At 35.6% G+C, this 11,445-nt stretch overlaps 2 protein-coding genes across 2 annotated transcripts; both read left to right on the top strand.

Moving 5' to 3' along the window:
- The first annotated feature begins 671 nt into the window (after positions 1 to 671).
- LOC125848936 (probable WRKY transcription factor 3) lies at positions 672 to 3,989 on the top strand. The gene is made up of 4 exons (XM_049528905.1): positions 672 to 1,071; positions 1,884 to 2,599; positions 2,709 to 2,861; positions 3,467 to 3,989. The coding sequence occupies exons 1-4, from the start codon at positions 733 to 735 to the stop codon at positions 3,627 to 3,629; spliced, it is 1,371 nt and encodes a 456-aa protein (XP_049384862.1). The 5' UTR covers positions 672 to 732; the 3' UTR covers positions 3,630 to 3,989.
- A 627-nt stretch (positions 3,990 to 4,616) lies between these two features.
- Positions 4,617 to 10,651, top strand: LOC125848931 (protein IMPAIRED IN BABA-INDUCED STERILITY 1-like). The gene is made up of 9 exons (XM_049528901.1): positions 4,617 to 5,484; positions 6,677 to 6,961; positions 7,097 to 7,414; positions 7,641 to 7,868; positions 8,090 to 8,187; positions 8,528 to 8,636; positions 8,723 to 9,181; positions 9,987 to 10,110; positions 10,231 to 10,651. The coding sequence occupies exons 1-9, from the start codon at positions 5,122 to 5,124 to the stop codon at positions 10,236 to 10,238; spliced, it is 1,992 nt and encodes a 663-aa protein (XP_049384858.1). The 5' UTR covers positions 4,617 to 5,121; the 3' UTR covers positions 10,239 to 10,651.
- The last annotated feature ends 794 nt before the right edge of the window (positions 10,652 to 11,445 follow it).

Below are 11,445 nucleotides of genomic sequence, written 5' to 3'. Positions count from 1 at the left end.
AGTATTTTAGTTTGGGGAAGTTAAAACATCTTACCATTACTCACTAATTTGACATCTTATACTTTGTTGGGGAGTACTAGTTGAAATCATATTAGTCCTACTACCTAATTTGGATTTGGCAAAAAACTTTTATAAGACAATAAAAAATCTTGAATTTCAGTTAATGTGAAATAGTAAATCTTGAGCTATTTATAGTTGTGCCAACTCTCACCAAATGGAGTAACAATTAGCCAGTCTGCCAAACACTACTTCTACTAACAATTTGGAAAAAAGTTCTCAAAAGAATGTTGAAAAACAGTTTAAAACATGAGTACAAAAGAAGTAAAATACATTCCCTCCTTCCAATCCAATTAAACTTTTAGCCAAACAAGCTCTAACTTAAAATACTTACAAGTTATTTTGACTATAAAATAGCAAAATAAGGCAATCCAAACTTACTCTAAATGTGCACATTTTGTGTTTGACCAAATCGGATAACTTTTATCCGAATTTTGTACACTCAGTAAGTAACTAACTTAACTATAACTCAAGTTAGTAATAAACTTCAAATCATGATTTCGCGTCTAATAAAATATCTCTATGTATATTGACGAATGAGGAGTGACGAGTGCAGCCCCCATCATATACTCCACCAATATATATACACATCAGAACGAAAGGGATAGCAGGAAAAGCAACTCCACTTTCATCTCTTATTTTTTTTTTCTCTTGAGAAGAAGAAGAAGACTGAAAATGGGGGAAACAGGGGAAGCTTCAGCAATATCGTTTCCATCTTTAACAATTCCACCTCGCCCTTCATTCGAATCCTTTTTTAACATGTCTTCTTTCAGCCCAGGTCCAATGTCTCTTGTTTCCAGTTTCTTATCTGATCAGAGCCCTGATTCTGCAGATTGTCCTCCTTCTTTCTCCCAGCTTCTTGCCGGATACGAATATTCTGGAGATCTTGCAGGGTGTCAAAAGAACTCTGTGTATAACCAAAATCAGCCTGTGAATCCTCAATTGTTCATGATTCCCTCTGGTTTGAGTCCTTCTGGATTCCTTAATTCTCCTGGCTTTCTTTCCCCACTTCAGGTATATATAATCCACTCAATTCTTCATTTCACTTGCAATAATAAATCAATAATAGCCAAAGATTTGCTTTTTTTTCTTCTTTTATGTTTTGATTTAGTGATGTTGCTACTTTGCTAAATTTTATCCTAAAAACATGTTTTTGTTACGGAGCTAGAATTGGAGTGTTATGAGTTCGGTAAAATTCAGTAATTTTGGTTCAAACTTTATATTTGTGTTGTAGAAATACATGGGGAGAGTTGGGTGAATGTAGACCTTACTGTTGGGTTCTGAAGCTGAATTAGGGCGTCATGCTGAAGCTTACAATTTGCAAATTATATAATTGATAAATTAGATAACAAAAAACTTATATTAAAAATCAAAATATTATTATATCAAAATTAATATAAAGAAAAACATTGAAACTTTAGAGAGAATAAATTTCCCCATAAACAAGACTCTTAGATTACATTGTGGATGTTATTGTTGTTGTTCAAAGAAATAAACTTATATTTATAGAGTCCTAAAACCTTTTCTTAGTAGAAAAGAACTAGCTACTCCAAAACTTTTTTCTAAAAGGAAAGAATAAATCAAATATGAAAGAATATTATATTTTCTTGAAAGTAAAAACATTTATGGTAATGTTTTGTCATTTCTTTAAGTAAAAATAAATCTTAAATTATGATAAGAAAATCAGAGCAAAACTCTAACACTTACCCCTACCTTTGTGTGGTAGAGAGACTGTTTCTAAGTTTGTTATAGAAATAGTTAAACTAAAAGTCATCAACATTACTTTTAGCCTCATGTGGTTACTTATGGTTTCAATTTGATTGCAGAGTCCCTTTGGAATGTCACATCAGCAGGCTCTAGCACATGTTACAGCACATGCTGAATTTTCTAGTTCATATATGCAAATGCAAGTCGAAGATCAGTGTTCCTCTCAGGTGGCTTCAGTAGAAGCATTAGGACATGAGTTGTCGATTGATCCAAATGAGTTTTCTTTGCAGATAAAGGAATGTATGCGAACTAGTTTGGATAACAAACCATCAGACAATCAGGGTAAGCAATTTGAACAACTGGAGGTTTCTCAATCTGAGAACAAGACCTCCTTTGGTGCTCTCGATAAGCCAGCTTGTGATGGTTATAACTGGAGAAAATATGGCCAGAAAAAGGTTAAAGCTAGTGAATGCCCTAGGAGCTACTATAAGTGCACACATCTCAAATGTCCAGTGAAGAAGAAGGTTGAGCGGTCTGTTGATGGTCACATAACTGAGATCACATATAATGGCCGGCACAACCATGATCAACCAACCAAACAAAGAAAAAATGGTTCTGCTTTGGATAATACAGACTGCTTTGGAGTTCGACCAGATATTAGTACACATGATTGGACAGTAATGAATAGCTCGGATGGGTATTCTCCGTCTCGTTCTGACCAGGTTCCAACCCAAATGGCATCTGAACTTCTTGTCAAAAGAGAATGTGATGAAACCGAAAGCTATTTGATAGACGTAGATGATGAAGGGCATGATGAACCAGATGCAAAGAGAATGTGAGTTCTCCTTTCATGAGTAAACAATTCCCCATCCTTCTTTTGTAAAACAAGGAAAAAATTTGTAGAGCAACAAAAGTATGTATCTAATTCAGTTACTATGTCACAGGAAGACAGCAGTTGAGCCTGTAGCTTCATCACATGTCACAGTAGCTGAATCCAAGATTGTTCTGCAGACGAGAAGTGAAGTTGATTTCTTAGATGACGGGTACAAATGGCGAAAATATGGGCAGAAGGTGGTAAAGGGGACTCAGCATCCGAGGTACCTATATAGTCTACATATCTTCTGACTGCACGATTTTTTTTTTCAATTTGATGTTAGTTGCTGTTGTGCACGAGTCTTGTTTAGTGTAAAGTTAGTTATACTAAAGAACTTGTGTGTGCATGTATAGTGCTTTTTCGTGAACTCTTCAGGAAATGATGTTAGGTTATCTCCTTGAATTTCTTAAATATACCAAAACAATAGTTCAAAATTTGTGTCTATCTTGATTTTACAAACTATAGTTTGAAATGGATACATTGTGAAGTCCCATACGAGAGGAAACTTCCACAATGTAGTTAAGAAAGTCACCAGAGGTTTACTCAACACTGATTACATTTCTTACGAAACAGGAAGAACCAAATGTATGAATTTTTATGCGAAAGCATGTGGCAGAATTTAGAAATCTATGATTAGTCATTAGAACAAACAAGTGCAGTAAGATTCTCTGGAGATTAGAATTAAGTGCTATAATCAGCTGCAGTGTCTTGTTTGAGCAATACTAGTTCTTTGTCCTTCCAGAATATGTATTCACATGTGTGATGTGTCCTGGTTGTTTTGCTAGATGGCATGAATAATCCGCTTATGCATCTAAACTTGATATACAGGAGTTACTATCGGTGCACATATCCTGGATGCAATGTCCGCAAACAAGTCGAGAGGGCTTCAACTGATCCAAAAGCTGTCATAACAACATATGAAGGCAAGCATAATCATGATATTCCTACTGTTAGGAATAGAGGAACGAGGAATAAATACAGCCAAAGATAGCATTGAAAACGTAAGAAACTGTGACATGAAGGCCTTCAGTTCACAAAACTATCTTGGTTTCCGAAAACAACAAAATTCCCTTGTGTGAAAAGATTGCAGCATTAGGAAAAGTAGATGTGGTTTGAGCTTCTTACTTCTGTACAAAAAGCTTATAATTAATAAATCTATTCTTGTTGAAAACCACATGCTTGGTTCCTTGAATTTGTTGGTTGGTCTCAAGAAATATTTGTAAATTCTATTGCTAGTTTCTAAGATGTCTAATAAAGCAACAAAAAAAGAAAGAAAAGGTGTAATAGTTTGTCCTTGTCATTGAAGCTTCCTGGGCCAGGCTTCAAACTCTAGTCCAGAAGAATAAAGGAGAGCTTATTCAAGCAAAGTTGTCAACTTTTGATACCATAATTCGTTTGCATCTCTTGATAGTTCCTCCTCACCTAATTTGAACTTGGAACCTCACTGTGAATCTTTAAGACTTCAACCACTAATGTTATATTTAGGACGTCCAAAAAAAAACATATATATACATAATAAAAATTAAAATACTTTTATATACAATATAATTTTTTGCCAAGCAGATTTAGGTGAACCCGTTGCTATCCTCTATCTCCACCCCTAGACTCGTATTAAGTTTAATGCACTCAAAGAAAGTTCACGAGCTCTATAATATATAATTAACATATAAGAACAACTTGTAACTCTTTATATGGTAATCTAGAAAGTATAACAATATACTGAAAAATACTATACACTATACTATCTGTCCAAAAAAGCATGACTTTCTGTCTTTCAGTCAAAGTCTGAACAATTATTTTGCCACTATGATTACTCAATAATCTGAAGATAGTGATGAGTAGTTGGCTTGTTTATTGAATAAGCAGCAGCAGCTCACCAGCACAGGACCCCAACGAGTAAAAGAAAAAGCAACACAACAAAAAAAAGAGAAGGAAAGAAAACGAACTCCTAACGGCTACTTTTACCTATGCGGCAATTTGCCTCTCTTTTTCTGTGTATAAAGAATGAAAGTTTTGTAAAAATGGCGTATGAATTGGTCTCAACAGACAAAGTGAAAAAACAAAAGAAAAAGATGATGTTGGTGATGATGATGATGATTCTTGAATCTTGGACCCACAAATACAACCACACAATATTTTTCTCTTTCTTGTTTCTCTGTTGTTCCTCTGCTTTCGCATCGCTCGACACCAACTCTAATTTCTTGGCCTCCTTTTCAAATCCTTCTTTTTTCATCTCCGCATATCACGCAAAGGAAAGAGAAGGAATCCCAACTCTCTGTTCTCCTCCACCTCAAACTATTACCTCTGTTCTCAGATCAATTTTATGAAAACAAATCTCTTTTTCGCAGATACAATGAGCTAATTTGGGGAGAGACCCTTTTTCGCGCACCCATTATTTTCACTTCCCTTGACCCGTTTTATATACGGGTCGATCTGGGGTCTCTCCCAACTGGATCGAATTCATTTATGGGTTTTGGGGGGTCATGGGTTGCGTCAGCTCCAAGCAAGCCACGTCCCATTCCCCGCCTCACGATTCGTCGGTGAATGTCGCCAGTGTAGGGAATGTCGATCCATTATTGCATATTGGATTTGCCCCTTTGGAGAAGATCAAAGAGGAGCCTGAGAAAGAAGGGGAGGATTCCGTCAGACGATTTTCGGGAAAATTGAGAGCATCCAAGAAGGGAAATTCTGATAAAAAGGAGGCTAGTTTTAGCATCAAATTTGGAAGGTTAACTGAAGGTGAACATTTGGCCGCCGGATGGCCCGTTTGGCTGACTGCCGTTGCCGGTGAAGCCATTGATGGATGGATGCCTCTGAAATCAAACATGTTCCAGAAATTAGAAAAGGTAATCAATGTTTTCCTAATAAAGATATGATTCCTTGTATTCTTGATTTTACAAATTTGTATTCATGTGTGTATGCAACATAAAAAGGTTATCCTTTCAATAGCAGTTCCATTACTTTTCTTCCATTCCGTTGCAGAAGGAAAAGGCACCATTGCAAACATTAACCCCAAAAAGACGAATATTGTGGTGCTTCATGTTAGCATTAACTCCTGCATACGCCATTTGTAGATTAGGTATTACTTCAAGTCATGGTATCCTATTTTACTGTAATCAATCATGTAAGGAAGCCTACTGACAGAATCTAAGGGAATCTCATTAGATCATTAAAATCTCGGCTTTAATCATAGTTTGACTATTTTTACACTGGCATCAACCTTCCATAACCTTCCTCTTTTAGGATGTTTTGAAACGCATATAGGCGAGGTTATCTAATATTGGTTGATGCATCTAATAAGGAGCAGTTAGATACAGAGGATTTTTATGGTTGATGCAAAACTAATTTGGGAATGACGCATAGTTAATTAATTGAAAATCTTCAGTTATTCTATCAAGGTTATTTTTGATGAACAAGTGTCTGAGAGAAATCTGCGCCACATCATGCTTTCTCATCAGTTCCTACTCAATCATCAGCCTTTCAATTTGAGTAATTGGCTAAAAGTTCTGTGCATATTTTAGCCAGTTTGTTTTTGCTGAGACTATAATTTACCATTTCTTTAACCCCTCTCATGGTAGCATTTTAATGATCTTGATCCTCCCCAAAAGAGGAGGGCTTTTTTTTTTTGCTTTTACTTGCCATCCTTATCTTTCAATCTGAACTTGCATGTGATCCACGCACTACTTCCAGTTATTAGGAATTACAAGGTCTATAATGAACTGAAAATACCTTTGAATTCTGCTTTACTTGTAGTTCCCTTATGTTACCTCTGGAGAAAGAAAAGCTTATAGTCAGAGTTGTTAATCTGAAGAAAACCATAGAGATATAATAACAGTGCGAGATTGAGTCGGATCTGAGCTGGGATATAGGTGTGATATGGTTTATAACTTAATATTGAGGAATTTAGCTACATATCTTGACTTTGGCTTCTTAGTTTAATACTTAGCTTTGTCTGGTAATTTTAGTGGTACATTATCGCCCTACTAATGTAAATTATTTTCTTCTTACGAAGATTCTTTCTTCTTTCAACATCTGTAGATTGGGCAAGGTACATATAGCAGTGTTTACCGAGCACGTGATATCGGAAATGGTAAATTGGTTGCCCTAAAGAAGGTGCGATTTGATAATTTCCAACCAGATAGTGTCAGATTTATGGCACGAGAAATTGCAATTCTCCGCAAACTTGACCATCCAAACATTATGAAGCTGGAAGGGATAATCACTTCTCGGTTATCATGTAGCATTTACCTTGTTTTCGAGTATATGGAACATGACCTATCTGGATTATTATCATGTCCTGACATCAAATTTAGTGATTCACAGGTTGGTTCATCTTTGACTGTCTTTCTTTCATTGAGTTAGGTGTTAAGATCATTGTTTGAATCTATCTTGTCTTGCAAAATGTAAATGGGAGAAGATTCTCTTTGTTTATTGAATTTTCTTTTTGCATGGAAGTAGATTAAATGCTACATGCAGCAGCTACTGAGAGGACTAGAGCACTGCCATTCACGAGGGATAATGCATCGGGATATAAAAGTTTCCAACATTTTGGTTAACAATGAAGGCACTCTGAAAATAGCAGATTTTGGTCTTGCGAATTTCCTTAGTGCTAGGCACAAGCAACCACTGACCAGTCGTGTGGTTACATTATGGTATCGACCTCCTGAACTTCTATTAGGATCAACAAGTTATGGGGTCACTGTGGATTTGTGGAGTGTTGGTTGCGTTTTTGCAGAACTCTTTTTCGGAAGGCCACTCCTGAAAGGGAGGACCGAGGTCAGTATTTCCCAAAGAACTTCTATTGAATTTGATTATATTTATTACACATATCTGTGAGCCTGTTGCAAGAATGGGACATGATTGCTAAATAGTGCTAAATTAACACGACCGAAGCCTCTCAAAATATTATGAAGTGATTAAATCGTTCTCCTATATCGAATGCTTAGTAATATCACTGTTTCTTGTCAATTGTGAAAAGATTCTGATTTTGTCTATTCTGCAGGTTGAGCAATTGCACAAAATTTTCAAACTTTGTGGTTCTCCACCCGAAGATTACTGGAAAAGGTCTAAACTTCCACTTGCTACCATGTTTAAGCCCAAGCAACCATATGACAGTACACTTCGAGATAGATGTAAAGAATTACCAAAAACTGCTGTTAACCTTATTGAAACACTTATTTCAATAGATCCTCATAAACGTGGAACTGCTTCATCTGCTCTCAATTCTGAGGTAAGCTTAACAAAGACAGCAGTGTATGAGTTTTTATCTCACTGGAAAATTTCCGTAACAGAGTCACCTCATTCTTTTTATTTTTCTTTTAGTTTTTGGTTCCTCTTTGGTATTGATGAAGTTTATGTTTTGTTCATTTGTTCTTAAGCATAATAGTTCTTTAACCTGGTTTCTCTTATTGCTAACTTTTTGGTTCAAATTTGTGCTGTACCTTTCTTTAGTATTTCAATACCAAGCCTTATGCTTGTGACTCATCAAGCCTGCCTAAATACCCACCGAACAAGGAAATTGATGCAAAGTTCAGGGAAGAAGCGAGAAGGTGAATTCCTTTCTTCTTCTTCTTTTTCTTCTTCTTCTTCATGGAAAGGATTTTACTGCACATGGTTCCATTAAATCATTGCCTAGTCCATATATGGACCAGTAAAACAATATATGCATTTCACCGTCATTCATTGCTTTGAACATTAGTTAAATGCTGCACCTCATAGTTATCTAGCTAACCTACCCAAACACATCATTATCAGACTTCAAGTGAGTTGGCTCCAACGAATTAAATTTATACATCTCATACATCTCTGTTTCTAATAACCGTGCACCTTTCGTGACTTTGCATCTCTCTTATTCCTCTTTAAAACTTAATTTGAGCCTTGCATTTTCAGAAAGAGAGCCAGTTCCACAGTGCAAACATCGGAAACTTCAAAAAATTCAAGAAAAGCCCGGAAAGGTCTTCAAGAACCAAGCAGTTTCTGCAAAGTTGTTCCAACAGAGGTTTCTGTCTTATCTCACAGACACATACATTCATTCACATTTCCTCTTGATAGTATATTAAGAAGGTTTGTCTTGCATTTTTGAAGGAAGTTGAGGCAAATGTTCATGGTTCTCATAGAAATTACGGTAGTAATGCACATATATCTAAAGGAAGACGAGCTATTGTCTCACGGATATCAATGAAACCGTTGTATGACACAGTATCAGACGCTGCTTCTCAGATGACTGATGAGTCTCAAGGAGACAGCACCGTTCTTTCTGTTCCTGTGCAAATGCCAGAATCGAGTGGTTTTGCATGGGCCAAAAAAGGAAAGCAGGATTCTGCAGCCGCAAGATTATATCCACCTCCCAATTCAAGAAGTCAAAAGTTGAGTGCCTTCGATCCTTCTGGTGTACTCCACTCTGGGGATACCTTGGAATCAAATATGCAAGATAATGATGAGTTTTTAAGAAGGACCCACACTTTCCAGCATTCTATCCATAGGAAACATGGTCATCATGAACGCCCAGATTCATTTGACTTGTCTGATCAGGAACTATCAGCGGTTAGTAATCTTCCACTAACTTAGCTGCTTCCAATTGCTGTTGCTGACTAAAACATTTTTGTATTTGATTCTTTGGTCCCTCATTAAGGTTTAATTACATTACAGTTTGGGGGGAGAAAAAGTTTTAGCAAATTTCATGTATGATACAATGAAGCCTAGTGGTAATTGTGCTTTACATAGACGAAATCACTAGATGAGTGTTGTAAAAATGTGAGATGGATGTGCCAGAAATGATCCATCTGAAGAATAAAATGATAAGGTCATCTGAGATGGTTTGGTCATGTCCTTCATGGATATCTAACTGTATTGATCCAGAAGTGTGATACCATGATAATTGGAAGTGTTCAAAGTAGACGAGATAGACCTTAAGTCACCCGGAATGAGATTGTTTTAGAAGACTCATATAATCTATCAAAATTCATGTAGACTGAATGAAAAATAACACAAAGGAAGCAAAATACCAATATAGTTGATATCATCTTGTTGAGATTGAAGTTTGATCACATATTAGTATACACTATATATACTTTCATGTAGTTCCGTGTGTGCTTGAACTTTTTTTTTGTATGTTCAGAGATTTGCTTGTCAGTAGAAAATATATAGAGAACATCTAGTGTTAGAGAGCCCCAAAGTATTGTGTAAATGAAATTTGTCAAAAATGGAGCAATAATGCATGGTGATGTTTCATGTAGCCGAACCTAATTAGCTAGGGATTGAAGCGTAAAAATATGACTTGGGGAGAAAACATCTGGTAATCATTTACATCATGGTGTTATGGTATGTGATCTCTCTGAAATATGACCAGGATTACGATGGCCAACAAGGAAGGGTTGGGTTCTCGGGGCCCTTGTTATCTCAGTCCCAGACATTTGACCCGAAGAAGGATAGTCAAGCTCGAAAAGCTGGTCGTAGGTCCCGATTCTATGGAGGTGAAATAAATCTTGCCATATTTTCCTTTACATCAACTAGACATATTTGACTCACCTACTTTAGTCAAATATTGCTATTTTACAAACTTTTACCAAGTTTTTTTTTTCTTTTGCATGCAGATTTATAATTTGAATGGCAAAGAGGAGGACTTTGTGTCTCTCTTATTGGTATCTCAAAGTTCATCGAAAGTCTAGGGAGCGATGCAGCTTGTTTTTACTTGCAACATTCTTGAGGTTTCGTATCGATCCTTGTAGTGAATGTTCTTACAGATCTTCAGGAAGCTGGTGAAGAAATCATGCATAAGAATGCAAGTTCACATCATAGAAATCAAAAGGGATAAGCCAGAATATTGATGCTCAAAGTGGTTTGCAAATTTCATTAACACGTTGGAGAACATTAAAATGCTCTCCTTTTGCTATCCAAACTTGATTTTACAATCTCTTTTTTCTTTTTATTTGCTTTTCACTTTTTTTTAGTTTGTATTTTACACGTTTAGCTCGTTTCTTATACAGCTTTCACATTATTTTTGTATATATATATATATATATCATGGGCATAGAGGGTATGATTTACTACAGAGCTTTCTTTACTATTTCTGCTATTTAGCCTGTGTATATACTTCAACAAAAAAATGAACAGCATGATTAAACGTGACACTTCATGTTAAGCAATTACGCCTTAATTTCAAACTAAATTCGAGTGAGCTCCATAAAGACTAAAAAACTGATCTAATAAGAAAGAGAATCATGTCTGATATTTCATTCAGTTATCTTCGTAGTATGTTACAACACTTGGTGAAATCAAACTATGGAATATGATAGGGAAACCTTTTTATATTTGAATAAATAAAAGTTAAGAAATGTCTCAGTCTCATTATTATTTAGGCGGCAAACTGGAAATTCAAATATTTTCAGTGTTTTATACTTGCAAACAATATCAGAACTCAAAACTATCTTTTTAAATTACAATGATGAAATTCAAACATGAAAAAGAATCATGAACCTTCATACTTACCTCAGGTGCCACTCAACAAAATTGGTGGCCTAAAGCTATAATGTAATTAACATATAATAATTTTGTTTTATTTGTAGGTATAAGGCATAAGAGCTCTTGGAATTATAGCTCAATTCTTATACAATCTTATCAAATGAGCAGATCATATATAGTCATAAACAAGATATTAAAATATCCTAAGGCACCGCATTGATTAATCACATACTCCAAGTTCATTTTATAATTAAATGTTTGTGATTAGAAACTTTCAAATACACATAATTTTATGAAGATCAATTAGTGAACAATAATAGTAACCTAACTATGCTTTAATATAATCT

Source organism: Solanum stenotomum, chromosome 12 (genome assembly GCF_019186545.1).
Source record: "Solanum stenotomum isolate F172 chromosome 12, ASM1918654v1, whole genome shotgun sequence".
Taxonomy (NCBI): domain Eukaryota; kingdom Viridiplantae; phylum Streptophyta; class Magnoliopsida; order Solanales; family Solanaceae; genus Solanum; species Solanum stenotomum.
Note: the sequence above shows the minus strand (reverse complement) of the source record. Positions and strands in the feature narration are given on the sequence as shown.